Below are 17,912 nucleotides of genomic sequence, written 5' to 3'. Positions count from 1 at the left end.
AGTGGCCAGTCCAATCCCCAAGCCGTAATCCGATAGAACACTTGTAGTGTGATGTAAAAAATGCCATTTCTGAGGCAAAGCCAACAAATGTAAAAAAAAAAAAAAAATTATTGTGGACTGTAGTCCACGCATCCTGGGCTGAATAACAGTTGACAGGTACCAGAAGTTGGTCAACTTTATGCAACATAGATGTGACGCAGTTTAAAAAACAAACAAACTGTAGGTATACAACTATTAGGTTAGTGATCCACAAAAAAGTACATATTGTGAGTTTGCAAAGACATATGCAGAGACTATTTTTTAGAACAGCCCAATGTTCATTTTTTATTTTCTGTAAAGTAGTTAACATTTTCTATACATTTTCCTTAATGTTTTGTATTGGAAAATTGTGCAATGTTCCCAATGCATGGAAATAAAAACTACTATAAAGATTTTATGATTAACTCATGTTTTTGAACACACTGCTATTATTTTGAACCCAACTGTACCTGGGCACTGGCATCGGTTTCCCTTTTTTTTTTTTTAGGGAACCCATATAAAAAAAAACAAAACAAAACACTGTCCTCTTGTGTGGTCTTTCCTTTAATTCTGGACCCTTTCCATTTTGTGTCCCTTTTAGTGATAAGTGAATATACTCGTTACTCGAGATTTCCCGAGCACGCTCGGGTGTCCTCCAAGTAATTTTTAGTGCTCGGAGTTTTAGTTTTCATCGCTGCAGCTGAATGATTTACATCTGTTAGCCAGCATAAGTACATGTGGGGATTCCCTAGCAACCAGGTAACCCCCACATGTACTTATGCTGGCTAACAGATGTAAATCATTCAGCTGCGGCGCTAAAAACTAAACTCCGAGCACTAAAAAATACTCGGAGGACACCCGAGCGTGCTCGGGAAATCTCGAGTAACGAGTATATTTCGCTCATCACTAGTCCCTTTGGTTCAGAACCCCCTAAAAATTTGTCCTTGATGTACAAAAAGGTGTTTTGAATTTAAGGGAATTAATGTGGGGTAACCCTTTCTTTGAGTCTGTGGTTTTAGCCAAGATCTCATCTACGGATGACCCGAAGAGTTATTCGCCCTCAAAAGGGTATGCCGCAGACTAGACTTTAGGTGGAAGTCTCCGGTCCAGTTTTTTAAGCCAGAGGGCTCTTCTAGCTGAATTTGACAAGGCACAGGTAGGCGCTTGTAAACCAGGCTACGTCTGCCTGTCCATTAGAAGCCCTGCATCATCGAACAGGAAGCAATGTATTTCAGAACACCTTGCACATGGCTAAAATTTAACTTGGCTACTTTATCCCAGACTTCCGTCCTCGATTTCAAAGGGGTACTTTGGTTTCATCTCCTTGGGGATGAAAGCCTTCCTGTCTGTCTTTTTCCAGAATACTTTCTTGATTGAGAACAGTTATGGTAGTAATTTGGCCTGCTTTGGGAAGCGGAGTTCAAATTTCCTAGCCACACGAGGTGATAAACCAGTTAAAATATAAATTAAGGGGGGGTAGTCCCTTTTACACCCCGGGCCCTGTAGGTTTGGATTTTTTTTTCCCTTAAGAATAATGACCTTCATTTAAAAACTGCATTTTGTGTTATCTTTGTCTAATATTTAAATTTGTTTGGTGATCTGAAACAAAAAAAAAGTGTGACAAACATGAAAAAGAATAGGCAATCAGGAAAGGGACAAACTTTCACACCGCTGTCTATAAACAGTATACCCATGTATAATACACCTGTGTGTACTATGAAAGTATGTGTAGTAAGTGTGTATTATATATGACAGGTACAGTATTTCTTAATATATGCTCCATTGGGAGGGTGATAGGGGATGGGCTCAGGGGTTAGTCCCAGCCTGGAATTGTCAGAGCAGTAATAACAGGAGGCAGCCTGTCAGAATACAGGCAGTGATTTACTAGCTGTGATCCCAACCTCTGTGCGCTCTGGTTCTTGCTGTGTGCGGATGAGAAACCCAATCTTGCAGCAACCAGACAACATTGCGCTCGGCTCCGTGATCAGTGTCAGTAAATCACTGCTTGGAAAGTCTGACTGCAGCTGCTCCCTCCTGTCATTAAGGCTCTAAACAACGATTTTTGCCTTTCTTTGTTAGTAGAACAGGAGGTAGTCATGGGGACATTGAAATCCTGGCCGCAGCTGTGAGTTCATTCCACCCTGACAGTGTAGCTGGAAAAGTGTGTGCAGAGAGCAGGAGGCAAGGTCATAACAGGCAGCAGATAGTTCTCCCTCCCAACTCGTCCTATGAGGACACAGGCTGAACTGTGGAAACTAAAGTACTAAAGTAGTGTGCGCGGAGAACCTCCACAGCTGGCATCTCCTATCACAGCCTGCAGGGGAGACTGAAGTTCATAGCATAGCTGTGGGCTTCAAGAAAATGGTGCTGATCTCCTACCATAGCTGTGAGGTGGACAGCCCAGGGGGCCATGCCCAGGTCACAGCTAGAGGCACGACAAGGCAGGAGATTCGGTCTGACACTAACTGCAACTCCTATGCCCAGGGGCTGCCATATTTGATGTGTGTAAGTGTCAAGCTCAGACACTTACACACCAGCAAATGAAAACGGCAGCCCCCAGTGCCTGAAGACATATATAACAAGCTATAAAAACAGCAAATTTAATTTTTTATTAAAAATTATTGATTACGATTAGTGATGAGCAAATATACTCATTGCTCGGGTTTTCCCGAGCATGCTCGGGTGATCTCCGAGTATTTGTTAGATACAGTTTTCATCGCCTCAGTTACATGATTTACGGCTGCCAGAACGTTGAATACATGTGAGGAATTCCCTAACAAACAGGCATTCCTCACATGTATTCAGCGTATCTGGCAGCTGTAAATCATGCAACTGAGGCGATAAACTATATCTCCGAGCAATAAAAAATACTTGGAGGTCACTCGAGTAACGAGTATACTCGCTCATCACTAATTACGATATATAATCAATAATTACCGTAATACAAAACAAAAAATTGCAGCACCTTCCCTTAAAAACCGTATATACTCATTCAAACTCATAATGTAAATTTATATGCGTAAGAAAAGCACTAGCTGGCTATTGTTCTTATTTTATTAAAATCGCATATTCAACCACCATAAACTGATAATACTTTATTTTCTTTATCCAAGAATACACTTAACAACACAATAGTGATTCAAAATATTCTTATTTATCAGAGCTGCTTTCCAATTGAAATTTACAGCTTTGTGAACATTGAGGAGAACAAAGATGAGGTTTAAGTAACAAAAAAAAAAAAAAAAACGGCAAAAGAAAATAACAGAAAACCACAAAGCTTACCCACATGTTTTCCCACTCTTCAGGAGTATATTTAAATTGGCAGTATGAAAGAGTGGACCCTTACAAGACTGCCCCATGTAATGCATAGAGTACATACCATATTAAAGTACCTACCATATCTTTTATACATATATAAATAAATTGGCATTTTTATTTCCATGTTCACTTCAGCTTCAAAAAGAAACTAGTAATTTAAACCCGTTGTACTCGGCAGAGTCTGAAAAGGACTAAATGGTGATTCTTAGCTGGCCCCACCACCAGCAATAGGGCTGACCTGTCCTGAGACAGTTGCCAAAAACAGTCACAGCAAGATATATAAAATGTGGAGATTTCCATGGATTTCCTACTCTACTGTACATAGAAAGACATCTTTAAAAAGTGCAAGGCAATGTTTGCAGTTCTCAAATGTTAATAGGCACATCCATTCCTTTAAAGCAAGCTTCATAGGGAAATTCCAGTTTTATTCTTCATGATACCCCCTCAGAAGTCTATTTTCTTGTAAAAGAAACAAGGGGAAAGGGAGAACAAAAATTACATCCTGTAAACCATCAAGATAGCCGTTCTTCTTCACGGAGTGTTCAGTTATGTCGCATTCTACCTTTTTTTATTCTTGCCGGTTTTGGCTTGGGTATATATTGGTTATTTGCTTGGTATTCAAGTTCTTTGCTAAAGTAGTGAATTGTTTTATTCAAGCCTTCCTCTAGTGGAACCTGAGAAGAAAGAATAGCAAGAAAAACCATGTTACGGTAGCTTTCCGAACTTACACCAAGCAGTCAACAAGCAGTAATAAAGCAATTCAGAAACATATAACGTTAAAGAAATAAAACCTATATAGTATCTATTAATCTCCAACTGTACTGTGGAAATAATGCTATGATTAGCTTCCAGTATACATACCACAGGTTCCCATCCAAGTAGAAGTTTGGCTTTCCGGATATCTGGTTTTCGCCTTTGTGGATCATCTTGAGCTTCTGAAAGAAACTGTATTTCTCCACCACTCCCTATAATGGAAGAATAAACACTTAACAGTGGTTTGTGTTTTTTAGAACCATTAAAGCAAAAATAGATTAGTACTACCCTTGCCAAGTATGTACTTCTGAGCAAAATTGTACCTGAACCAGGGCAGCATGATCTTCCTTGGTTGACACTCGAATGTCGGCATCTTGCAATTAGTGGACCCCAGTGATGTCATGAAGTGCATCTTACCATTTTATTGGAGGGGTCTAAGTAATTGCAAGAAGTGCCCATTATGTTGGCATTCAAATGACGGACCAGGAAGTTTCCTTTCCCTTGGATGGCAGCCACGAAGTACAAAAAATGACACCAGACCAAGTTAGTGGAAATCTGGCACTCATCTTCTAATGAATTACAATCTTAAGTGCAGTGTCAAAGGTGTCTAATGTTTCCCATGGATAAAAATATGGCTGGCCTATGATGTTCAGACACCAATTTAACACGTACAAATTCTATCAAGTGTTTTTCAAGCACAGAACTTTTACATATTCTAGTCTATCTATGGTGCAGTTTATATGTCTATTTTGGGGCAGAACTCTACAAAATTACCCAAAGACATGTCCGATTTTGATCTGGACCACAGATTAATCTTGCCAAGTTTGGAAATTTGTCTGTTTGGAGCCATTAAAGACAAAACATGGCAACTTGCATATCACATGTGCTGTCCATTTGATAATAGAAGCCTGAGAAACCTAGTTTTTCTCTAGTCACCCTCCAAGACAGCACCATAGAAAGATACTCCCCGCCCTAATAAGGACAGGAAACAAAGGGTTCAAATAGCCTCCCCACTTCCTCTCTCCAGTGTTTTTTCCCATCACTATGGGGCATGAGGAGGTCCTCCGGCAGTGCACTGTGGCCGGCGACAGACTGCCTAGCAAACCTTTTTCAAAGCCGGGCAGCTCAGGCGATCGCTCCAGCCTTCACCTCCTGATAGCTGATCCCATCTCTTCTGGACACAGGACTCTTCCACTCTTCCTGCGCCTTCGATTAAAGCAGAGTGGCAGGAGCTGGGGGCCTCTCTGAGCTCCCCGCCTCTCCTCCTTCTCTCTTCCACCTCATGTTGTGTCAGGGGTGGTAACTGGAAGTGATGTAAGACGCGAGCGGTGGTCAGGTGACGTCACTTCAGTTTGTGTTCCACGGTGGAATGAACCACCGGAAGAACCGCTTGCGAGGGTACTTGCGCTTGCCGGGGCATAGTGGATCGAAGCGCACCTGGCGTCCTGGGATCTTTGGGTGAAGCACACCAATAACGACTGGAATAGTCTGCCTCTGGAAGATATTTCAAGCAGAGGGGGAGGATCATCCCATCAGGATGTCACGCTGGGATCTCGACTCCTATATAAGGAGCCTAGATAGGCACCACAAGGTATGCTATGATGGAGGGTGGTTGTGCTACATGCGCTGCATCTTCAGAACACAGCACGGTCCAGAACCCAGTAAGTACCTGGCTATGGTGTCTATCTTTGGAGCAGGAACATCCTTAGGAAGTTGTACTTACTGGTCCCTTCTCTCCTCTTTTTAGGGAGACAAGGATCCTGCTCCAAAATGGCAAGGCAAGTTGTCTCATAAATGTGCCATGTGTCTTAATATATTACCTTCTTTACACAAGAAACAACTGTGTCAAGACTGCACAGACAAAATTGTTAAAGAGGAACAGCCCTTTTTGATAGAAGAGTTAAGGGGAATGGTTCGCCAGGAAGTTCAATCATCCCTAGCCTCTTTTCCCCCAGTTCTTCCCAGTAACGTCATCAGGGGCAAAAAAAAGAGGAAGATATCCGTAGAGGAGCAGTCTGACTGACTCTCAGGGAGGTCCGGGATACTTCACCAGTGAGTGGTGGGAAGGCGGCAAATCTGTTTTAGGTACTGAACAGTCCCAAAGCAGTAAAAAAATATTACTTTGCATCAGAAGATAAGGAAGAGCTTTTGACAGCGGTGTGAATAGTGGTTAAGAACACAGTTCAGGATGAAATGTTTGAGGGTCTAAGAACGGAGAAGAAATTAATACTTCCAGTACATGAGAACGTACAAAAGTGGATACTGAATGAGTGGAAACTGCCAGAAAAGAGTTTAGTAACACCTATATAGCTGAAAAGAAGACTGCAGTTGGAGGAGAAAATATCCAAATGCTGGACAGAAATACCAAAAGTGGATATTCAAGTAGCAAAGGTGGCAAAAAGACAACCTTTCCCTTTGAAGATTCCTTCCAATTACGAGACCCTATGGATCGCAAGACTGATCGTCTGCTGAAAAAATCCTGGGAGACGTCCTTGTGTTCAAGAGAAGAACTACTGGGGTCTATAACTCTCTTACGAAAAGCCACGGGGTTCCTGGCCAACACCATCATAGAGTCGGTAAAGATGGCAGCTAGATCTTTGGTCTTATCGAATTCAGCTAGAAGGGCGTTGTGGCTGAAGTTATTGAGCAGAGACATCGCCTCAAAGATCAAACTTTGCTCTATTATCTTCAAAGGGGAGTATATGTTCGGTCCAGCCCTAGACGAATTATTGGAATCGACAACAGACAAGAAGAACATACTGCCAGAATCCAAAGTGGCCAAGAAAAGAAACTGTCCTTTCGTCCCCCTCAATTAACTGTCCTCGTATAGATGAAAGGGGGAAACCGGACGCTGGAGCTGTCCCAAGGGAGAGAGAGAAACATCTTGCTCTCCCAGGTACAATGTCAAGAAAAACAATGATGTTGAATCTGTAGGGGGTCGGATCTCCGGGTTTCTCTCCCAGTGGGAACTTCTTACCCCCAATCAATGGGTGCGACAGTCTGTCCAAACCGAGGTAAAGATAAAGTACTCCTCCAGACCGCCACAAATATTGAGAATAACCTCCCAATCATCTCAGGAGTTACAAAGCGCCTTAATGACTGGTCTCCAAAAGTTACTCTCTGCCGGGGTGGTATCCCCAGTTCTGAAAAAAGAGTGCTGATCACGACATTATTCCCCTGTGTTCCTAGTATTAAATTATAGTGTTTTTTTTTTTTTTTTTAAGACCTCTAAATATGTATATAAAGTACAGGAGGTTCACGATGGAATAGTTAAAAAGCACCATTCCATTGGTTGGACAAGGCTTCGTAATGGTAAACATAGACCTCCGGGATGCTTACCATCACATCACCATTCACCCAACACATCAAAGTTATCTGAGGTTTGCAGTAGCTCAGGGACGGCAAATACGTCGCTATCAGTTCAAAGTCCTCCAATTCGGCATTTCTTCAGCACCACTGTTCACCAAAATAATGGTGGAGGTGACTGCGACCATCCGGAACAAAAATATCTGTATTGTGCCTTTACCTAGACGATCTGCTACTCCTAGGCAAATCAGAAACTGTCCTCGAGGGCCACATACGAGAAGTTCTCAGTCTTCTTACATCTTAGGCTAGGTTCACATTGCGTTAATGGGTTAACACGAACGGACTGCGTTGCACGGCGAAATTGTCGCAATTAACGCCGTGCAACGGGTCCGTTAGCGCACCCATTGACAGCAATGTGATTTTTCCCTGTAGCGCATCGCTAGCGCATGCCATTTTCGGCACGCGCTAGCGATGTGCCGTTCTTTTGTGACGGACCTTGGACGCTGCTTGCAGCGTCCGAGGTGCGCCCGAGGTCCGTTCCTCGCTAGCGCAGATCGGGGATCTGCGCTAGCAGGGGCGGCGAAAGCGGACCCTAGAGAAACATTGCGTTAGCGCAATCCGCTAGCGCTATGCGCTTAACGGATTGCCCTAACGCAATGTGAACCTAGCCTTAGGGATGGTTAATAAACTATCAAAAATCCAATCTGATTCCATCCACCAGGAGCATCATCTTGGGAATAATGTTGGACTCACAATACCAGATGTCTCAACTGCTGAAGGAGAAAAATACTGATCTGGTCCAAGATAACAGCCTTACGTAATCGAAGAAAAGTATCTCTCAGGTTGGCAATGTCAGCACTAGGGTCCATGACCTCCTGTATCCCAGTGGTAACTTGGGCTATGGCCCACACAAGAGGTTTGCAATCCCATATTCTACATGGCTGGGATGGTGCCCTGGTGTCCCTGGGCAAAACTATTCATTTACCAGGTCGAGTAAGAGCCTCCCCCTCAGCTGGTGGCTCAACCTTAAAAATTTTAGCAGGGGAGTAGCCTGGGATCAAAATCCCTTATCAACAGTCACAACAGATGCCAGTGGAAGAGGATGGGGAGCCACGATCTCCCATGCCACATTCAAGGGGGTATGGTCCCAAGTTTTCAGCATTCGCTCTTCCAACTTCAGGGAGTTGAAGGCGGTTGAGGATGCACTAAAAGCAGCAGTTGACTTTGAAAAAGGGATTCATATAAAATTATATTCGGAAAATATGACCACAGTGTCTCATCTGCGACACCAAGGGAGCATGAGACCCGAAGGCCTGAAGGCAATTTCAAGCAACGACACATGCACTGCCTATCTGCATTCCACCTAAAGGGAAAACCGATACACCCAGGAGAATGGAGCCTAGGTAGCGGAGTATTTCAGGTGTTAACAGAAAAATGGGGTCTCCCAGAAGTAGACCTGTTTGCTACTCATCTAAATACAGAAGTGAGCAAATACTTCTCTCTAGACCCAAACGACATGCATAGCGGTGGATGTTTTAACCCACCGCTGGAACTTCAAGTTGGCATGCGCCTTCCGTCCGATTCCTCTCCTATCAAAGACGTTGCAGAAAATAAGGAGAGACAAGACAAAGACCATACTAGTAGCGCCTCATTGGTCAAGAAGCCGATTCGGCTCTCTGAACAATTTATAGGTAGATGGCCTGCTGGTTCTTCCACCAACCTTCTCCACCAAGGGCCGATTTGTCACCTGGATCCTCAAACCTTACAGCTTGTGGCCTGGCTTCTGAATCCATCATCCTAAAGGCTAGAGGTCTCTTGAATAAGGTGGTAAAGACTATGGATGAGCGAATAGCTTCTGATAACTCCTTATCCGAATAACTATAGCGCTTGCCGAATAGCTGCATCAGGACCCTGGATACCTGGAGTGCTCCCAATAATCATCTGTTTCGCACCGCAGTTGTGTGACAGTCACAACATATGCATGGACAGACTGTTTGTTGGGCTCTCCCTGTATGTGTTGTGACCGTCACACAGCCGCGACATGCAGCTGCGGTGCCAAACAACTGATTATCGGGAGCGATCTAGGTATTCGGGTTCCCGATGCAGCTATTCCGGAAGCACTATAGGTTTTCGAATAAGGAGTTAACCGAAGCTATTCGCTCATCCCTAGTAAAGACACTTCAAGGAAGTCAGTAAACAATTCTATCTACAACACAATATGTAAAACCTTCATATTGTGGTGCGGTTCTAACCAGCCGAATTAATTACATCCGAATGTGGCGCAAATCCTCGATTTTTTTTTTTTTTTTACAGAGTGGGCTGGAGAAAGGTCTGAAGACTAGCACTTTGAAAGTCCACGTTGCAGCTGTCAGCTCTCTCTCTTGTACTTTTACCAGACTCTAGTTGCTATCGCTGGGTGAGAAGATTTATGATTGCAGCCTTTTGTCTACAACCTAGGGTTCCCAATTTGGACCCAGCCAGGGATCGGAATGTGGTTTTCAAGGGCCTCACAATACCTTCATTTGAACCTATAGAAACTATAGACTTGCATAAATTGTCTTGGAAAGCAGTTTTTCCTGTTGGCCATCACGACAGCAAGAAGAGTGGGTGAACCACAGGCTCTCTCAGAGAACCCCACTTACGAATCTTAGAGGACAGAATTATTTTACGCCTAGATCCAACCTTTTTACCCAAGGTATCCTCAGAGTTCCATAGGTCCCGATAAACCGTACTGCCTTCTTTGTCAAAACTCGTCCAATAGTAAAGAAACGGAGTTTCAAACTCTGGATGTATTTAGAATGGTCCATCACTATCTTCAAAAGGTGAAGACTCTGGAGGAAGGACCGGAAAATCTTCATACAACAATTTGGGAAAAATAAGGGAATGAAGATTTGCTCTTTGAAGAGCACGATCGCAAATTGGATTAAGAAGGCAATATGTGGGCCTAAAGAAAACCAAAAGTTGGTACCTCCAGCAAATTTTACAGAACAATCCACCAGAGCTGTATTAGTCTCATAGGCTCAGAGGGCAAGCGCCTCTGTCAATCAGATTTGCAGAGTTGCCACCTGTTCCTCGGTCCATACTTTTTCAAAACATCACAGACTAGATTTAATGTCTAATACCAATTTGGCCTTTGGAAGGAAGGTTCTCCAGGCCATTTATTGTCACTTCCTAAAAATGATTCTTTGGCATTCCTCCTATGGTGCTGTCGTAGAGAAAATAAAATTAGACTTATTGGTATTTCGATGTATAGGAACCCACCACGACAGCAGGGGTAATCCCACCCTATTTTCTTGTTTCATTTGGGTGATTTAAATAAATATTGAAGCATATCTGGGTAGTCCTTTATAAATACACTAGAGAGAGGAAGGTACATTAGGCAGTCTGTTGCCGGCCTCAGAGCACCGCAGGAGGACCTCCTTATGACCCCTAGGGTCAGGAAAAAAAACAAAACAAAAAAAAACACTGGAGAGAGGAAGTGTGGAGGGGGCTATATGAACTCTGTTTCCTCTCCCTATTAGGGCGGGGAGTATCCTCCTATGGTGCAGTGGTGGAGTTTCTAGAAATAGAATTACCGGTAAGTAATTTTAATTTTTTCCTTTTGCATACGAGAAAAGCCTGAAGAAAATAATTGTAAAACTGATAGTGGCAAACAAATGAAAAATTGGTCATTTTTTTGTGTACTAGAAAAATGATCATTGCCCATCCTTCTCACACATTTTAATTAAAAGTCACAAATGAGGTCCAGCAGCCAGCATGGTCACAGTCAGCAGACCTGCTCTATTTTCCAGTGGCCAAGTGGATATGCAAGAGCAGTTTTCATTTCATTTAAATATTAAGAATGGAAACAAAACAGCAACATTTAACAGTTTATTTACTAGATACTATTTTGTGCTGCATAAGTTTGGAGCTGCAGCATAATTACAATATTTTTATAAAAACTCTTGTTATGAAAATTGTGGGATATTTGATAAAGCAAAAGAAAATACACAGCGGTCCAGTGGGTGGAGATAGTGAAGGCCGCCAATCAGTGATCAGACCGAACCACTGGACCTCTAAGCCAAGAATAAGCAAGGATATAACTTTACACATGTTAGGGCTTGTTTCCACTTGCGAGAAACACGTCCGTGTCTCGATGGGAAAACCAAGCTCTGGCGCCGGCACTCCAGAGCGGAGCGTGCGGCCGCATAGAAACACATGGAGCTGCACAGCTCCGCTCCAAAGTGCCGGCGCCAGAGCTTGGTTTCCACATGCGAGACACGGACGTGTTTCTTGCAAGTGGAAACAAGCCCTTATACTGAATCTCTCTCACAAACGTCCACTATACATTATTCTGCTCAGATGCTCCTTCACTATAACAATGTCAATAGATTTCATGCAAATGGTCTATTCAGAGAGGAAGAGAACTAGAACTCTAGTGCCATCTATTGGAAGTAGCAATCCTAAATAGATTTCATAGCGTTTTCAAGGTGAGGGTTCCTTTCAATGCAAAGATATGTGTTGTAAGGACAAACTGATATTTGGAATAATACTTTTTAATTTAGACAGCTATGTGGCAGAACAGTCTAAGCTGTAGATTTATCTTCAACATCCAAGTGATTCCATGGAGACCAATGGGTTCAGCTATAAATCAATAAACCACTTGAAAGAAAACAAAATGGTATCAATACTAATCAAAGACCTTTATCAGCAATTCACACAGTACACATACTGGCTACAGGTATTGAAAAATACAGAGTGGACTAACAAGTCCCCATTTACAGTCTGAGGGGTGTGTATGTATAATTATCCATCTGGTGATTACACATCTATTCAACAATTAGCAGGTTTCTCAATGGGGCGAGAACTCACCAACAAGTTGCTTAATTAATCTGGCAAATTCCAGGATGGTGTGCTCTTCTGGGTTTCCCTGTGGAGCAGACAACAGCAGATTAAAACTTTAATTGCAAATTGTAATTACCGTAATAACTTCACTGCTGAGATTAATGATTAGCTTTAAAACATTCTTCCGGTTACTTAGACTCCAATTACTTTACCAGGTGAAATGAACAATAATGTACAAAATAATGATGTTGTAGATTAGTTTTACCCTTCAGCGAGTCACGTGCCAATCATTGTGTTGCCTCCCTACCATACTAATGTGGTTACATGCTACCCTGGCTTTGAGTCATCCAGAGCATGCCAATTTACATCACTCGCAATATACTGCTTGTCAATTTATGCTGCAAGTCCATAGAGGAAGTCAATTTACATTACAGATATTCTTAAAATGTCATACCCAGCTCTGTTACATTGGAAAGGGGTTGAATTTTGGAAACAACCCCAAAACATTTGTAATTGATTGTAGAAGAAAAAAAATGCTACAAAATAAAAATGCTTAAAAAAAAAATAGAAATGTCAGTCTACATGTTGAGATCACTGACATTACTAAGGCTGTGACCATACAGTCCTGGGAGATCTCACATTACTACACGTGTCTTTTCAGGCAATTGAAGGTTTGGTGCAAATTGCAAAACTGCAAACTAATCTATATGCCAGGATCTTCGAATCTTTTAAATTTTTACTTTGTGATTAAGGTTTTGAAAAATGCGATCATCTCCAGAACACACCCATAAATAAGCCTCCAGTTACATTATTAACAGGAGAGTAGATCTGTTCCGGTCACGTCCTGACCTTTTACTTTTTTTTAAACTTTTAAAGGGAACCTGTCACCCCCTGGGCGTTTTTAAGTAAAAGAGCCACCTTCTTCAGCACTAGGGCTGCATTCTGTGAAGGTGGCTCTTTTACTTAAAAATGCCCTGGGGAGGTGACAAGTTTCCTTTAAGGTTGGAATCACAATTGTAGGCGATGCCCAGGAGTAAAAGGAAGGAAAGACTGACATTTAATCCCAGATTCATAAAAGCGATTTTGCCAGAATTCTAGCAAAAAAAAAAAAAAAAAGTGCAAGCAGCCACAAAATCTGGTCACGATGTATTTTAAGCTCGATAATGAAATATTACAGCAGAATGTAAATGTAAACCCAGATAAAGGAAACTTACCAGATTCACGGGACTGCTGACATTGCTGTTCATTAAAGCCACAAGCCCATTAACCAGGTCACTGGTAGAGAGAAGAACCAGTTCATTATTAAGGTTTCTTAAAAATCGGTCATTAGTTACGTTTTGGAACTACGGTCTGTTGGTATTGTTTTCTGTTAAGGGGTTGTTCGGTCTTCTGATGAAAGTCTGCAGTCACTAGACTTCTGAATTTATCCGTGCGTCCACTACACGCTGTCAAGATTCTACTGTGTTGTCAGTGACAGCGGGGGCTGTAACGTGACCACAAGGAAGCGGTTTCAATACTTCTGGCCACATTCTGACAAGAAGTGCCTGGCCTTGCTCAATTCATCTTTATTGATGCTGAGCATGTTTCACTGGCACCCGACTGCAGTATGCAACACGTATACTTGTAGTCATGCGACTGCCCGCTCTCAGAGATACCAGTGAATCCAGGCAGCTCATGCTGTAAGAATTCAGAAGTCTGCAATCACATGGCTGGACAACCCCTTTAACCAATACAGGTAGTGGCTTCCAAAAGCATTCCCCCACCTTGGCATTATTTGTGCTTTGCTACCCTCAAACCTGCAATTTCACTTTTTTGAGGGTTTGCATCAATTCATATGAAGTACATGCCTACAACTGTGAGGCTGTGTGCACACATTGCGGTTTTTTAGCTATAAAAACACGATAAAAACGCATAAATAACACATACATATGCATCCTATCATTTAGAATGCATTCTGCAATTTTTATGCACGATGCGTTTTTTCCACGAAAAAAGGCATCGCGGTAAAAAACCCAGCATGTTCATTAATTTTGCGTTTTTTTCCCGCGGTTTTCCCGCTATATAATGCATTGGGAAAGCTCCGGAAAAACCGCGAAAAAAAACCCGCGAAAAAAACGCATGCAGTTTTCTTGCAGAAAATGTCCGGTTTTCTTCAGAAATTTTCTGCAAGAAATTCTTACGTGTGCACATACCCTGAACATTTGGTTTTCTTTTTATTGTGAAACAATCAACAAATAGTACAAAATAACTGAAAACTTCAGTGTGCATAACTATTCACCCCAGAAAGTCAGTACTTTGCGGAGCCTCCTTTTGTAGCAATTACAGCTGCAAATCGCTTTGGATAAGGCTACTTTCACACTAGCGTTTTTTTGCATACGTCGCAATGCGTCGTTTTGGCAAAAAAACGCATCCTGCAAAGTCGTCTGCAGGATGCGTTTTTTCCCCATAGACTAACATTAGCGACGCATTGACACACATCGCAACCGTCGGACCACCGGCCGCAAAAAACGTTACATGTAACTTTTTTTGTGCCGACGGTTCGCCATTTCCGACCGCGCATGCGCGGCTGGAACTCCGCCCCCACCTCACAATGGGGCAGCGGATGCGTGGAAAAACAGCATCCGCTGCCCCCGTTGTGCGGCGCATGCACAGTATGCGTCGGTACGTCGGGCCGACGCAGCGCGAAGGCCCCGTACCGACGCTAGTGTGAAAGTAGCCTATGTCTCAGAGATCCCCACATCTGACCACAGGGATTTTTGCCCATTCCTCAAGGCAAATGCTCCAGCTCCTGCAAGTTAGATTGTTTCCTTTCGTGAACAGTTAATCTTCAACTCCAAATTGGATTAACCCCTTAACGATCGCTGATCCACATTTAAACGGTGGTCTTTAGGGGAATTATTCCCCCACTGCCGTTTTAAAATGACGATGAGGAATAAGGGAATAGCCCCCCCTCCGGCAATGGCAATTCCAGCGGGTGTCAGCTGCACACGACAGCTGACACCCTGCAGTATAGGCCTTGGACAGCTTTCCGACCTACTGGTGCCGATTAACCCCTTAAATACACCTGTGAATCGAGACAGCGGTATTTAAGTTGTTGGAAGGGGGGGCACAAGACCCCCTTAGTAACTATCGGACCCCCGCAATGAGAATCTCAGGTCCCGATTATTACCATGGCACTACGAGGTCATGTGATGACCCTAGGGTACAGTGGCCTTTAAGCTGGGTCTCATACTCTGTCAGTGAGAAAAATTATACATGTCCCACAGTAAAACGGAGTTAAAAAAAGTGAAAAAAGCAAAATAAAATGTCAAAATGTATATATAAAAAAACCCTGAAAAAAGTGCACACATCACTAAAATCTGTTAAGCCACTAAAAATGCAGCATTTGTGATAAAACAAAAAAAGTACACAATTCGGAATGACCTGCTCTATAAAACTGGCACGCAATTTATTGTTTGACAAATGCCATAGAAAGAAACAAAAAATATATGCCAAAAGTGTCACTTTTTCATCATACAGACTCAGAAAATAAGTAAATAAAAAGCAATCAAAAATGTAAAAGAAAAAAAAAAGAATCCCTAATATGGCTCATTCGGCAAAAAAAAAAAAAAAAAAGTTACGGCTCAGAATATGATGTGAAAACAAAATTCATTTTTGTAAAATATTGTTTTTAGGCTAAAAACATCAAATCATAAAACAAAATACAAGTCTTATCGATGTAATTGTACCGACCTGACAAACAAATCTGTATTAAATTACTTTTAACGCATGGTGAACGGTACAAAAAAAAAACAAAAACGAAAAAACAAACAAACCTAAATTTGCTGGTTTTAGTTCATTTTTTGTCTGAAAAATCTGAATAAAAAGTGATAAAAAATGATGCACCCCAAAATGGTACCAAGAAAATCTGCAACTCGTCCCACAAAAAAGCCCCCACACAGCTCTGTTCGCCAAAATATTTTTTATTTACAAAAATTTCCAGCTCTCAGAATATGGTGACAAAACTACTTTTATATTAAAAAAAAAAAGGATTTACTTTGTTATGGCAGCAAAACCTAAAACAATCCCCCCCCCCCCGCACTATATAAATCAGATATCGCTGTAATCGCACCGACCCAAAGACTAAATCCACCTTATCACTTGTACCGTACGGTGAACAATGCAAAATTAAAACTGAGAACTATTCTTGTACTGCTGTATTTAATTGTTCATTCTACATCCCAAAAACCGGAAAAAGGCTCGGCTCACATTTATCCTGCGCGCTCCAAAAACCGCGATTCAGACAAAACCCCGGACGGAACCACTCAATTATGAGGCAGATGGAGTCCCTTTGGACTGGTCTGATTTCCAGCAGTGTCCCATCATTTTAGTTGTCTTTTTAGTGAACAAGTGTGGGCGACCACAGATGTGTGCACTTCTACCGGAGCAGATGCCAAATAGAGCATGAAGTGTCTCCACCTGCCTCATGGTGGGCGGTTCCGTTGGGGGTTTTATCTGATTTGCATTTTTGTGGGATTTACACAGAAACCCCTACGCAAATGCTCAGCGTAGAACAAAAATGTGATCCCAGCCTTATAATGGAAGTGATCGAAAATTATTATGTACCCCAAAATGTTACGAATAAAACCCCTAATTTTTCCCACACAACCAAATCCCACTCAGGTCAGTCATTGTAACTATAGGGGGTTCCAACGTTACTGGTAGAACAAAGTCTCTGGAGAAGTGACATGGCTCCCACCCTCAAATAAAATCCAGTGAATTTTGCGCTCCCAAAGCCAAATACCCACATCCTTTTGAGCCCCACTGTGCCTAAACGAAAGTAAGTGGCCATGTTTGGCATTATTGTAATGGAGAGAAGGCACCTAATTTACGGGTACGTTTCACCATAAGCACAAGCTGGGCACAATGTATGGGGGCGCTACAATGTATGGGGGGCACTACACTGTGTGGGGACACAATGTATGGGTACTAGACAGGCAGATTTGCAATTCTCCAGAAGAAAAACAAGCCTGGCTTGGATGTTACAAAATAGTCACTGCAGCCGAAGATGAATTTATTGAGAGGTGCAGTTTCTACAATGGGGTCACTTGTTTTTTTCTGCTGTTCTGGCACCTTATGAGCTCCGCAAATGTTGACCACAAACTATTCTAGCAAAATCTGTGCTCCAAAAGCCAAATAGCCCTCCCTTTTTAGCCCTGACATGTGGCCTAACAGTAATTTCTGGGCAGCACTGGATTCTGGAGAAATTGCGCATTAAATTGTGGGATTTAGTTTCACACATAAACCCTCGTGTGCCTGGCAAATTTGCAGCAAGTACAAAAATCATATTTTTACCACTAAAATGTCATTTCCACATCTCAATGTTCTAAACTTCTGTGAGGCACCTAAGGGTTCAAAATACTCACACCCCTAGATGAATTCCTTGAGGGGTTTAGTTTCTAAAATGGAGCAAATTTTGGGGGTGTTTCACTGTTTAGGCACATCAGGGGCTCTCCACATGCGACATGATGCCCACAGACCATTCCATCAAAGCCTGCGTTCCAAAACATCACTGCTTCCTTTCCAAGCCCTGCTGTGCGCCCAAACAGTAGTTTTACTCCATATAGGGGGTTATCAGCATACTCAGGAGAAATTGAACAGCAAATTCTTTTGTTACCCTTGTGAAAATAAAAAAAAATTGGGGCTAAAAGTAC

At 42.4% G+C, this 17,912-nt stretch overlaps 1 protein-coding gene across 2 annotated transcripts in view; it reads right to left on the bottom strand.

Moving 5' to 3' along the window:
* Positions 1-3,100: 3,100 nt before the first annotated feature.
* The window catches only part of UXS1 (UDP-glucuronate decarboxylase 1), a 148,013-nt gene continuing 133,201 nt past the window's right edge, over positions 3,101-17,912 (bottom strand). For both annotated transcript variants that reach the window (XM_077296603.1, XM_077296605.1), the window contains exons 12-16: positions 13,434-13,494; positions 12,247-12,304; positions 4,198-4,301; positions 3,899-4,010; positions 3,101-3,795 (exon numbers count right to left, since the gene is read on the bottom strand). In XM_077296603.1, coding sequence (XP_077152718.1) covers positions 3,761-3,795; positions 3,899-4,010; positions 4,198-4,301; positions 12,247-12,304; positions 13,434-13,494 — 370 coding nt within the window. In that variant the 3' untranslated portion in view covers positions 3,101-3,760. The remainder of the gene's footprint in view (positions 3,796-3,898; positions 4,011-4,197; positions 4,302-12,246; positions 12,305-13,433; positions 13,495-17,912) is intronic.

The sequence above is a fragment of the Ranitomeya variabilis genome, chromosome 3 (genome assembly GCF_051348905.1).
Source record: "Ranitomeya variabilis isolate aRanVar5 chromosome 3, aRanVar5.hap1, whole genome shotgun sequence".
In the NCBI taxonomy this organism is placed as follows: domain Eukaryota; kingdom Metazoa; phylum Chordata; class Amphibia; order Anura; family Dendrobatidae; genus Ranitomeya; species Ranitomeya variabilis.
This window is presented reverse-complemented; position numbering and strand designations above follow the sequence as displayed.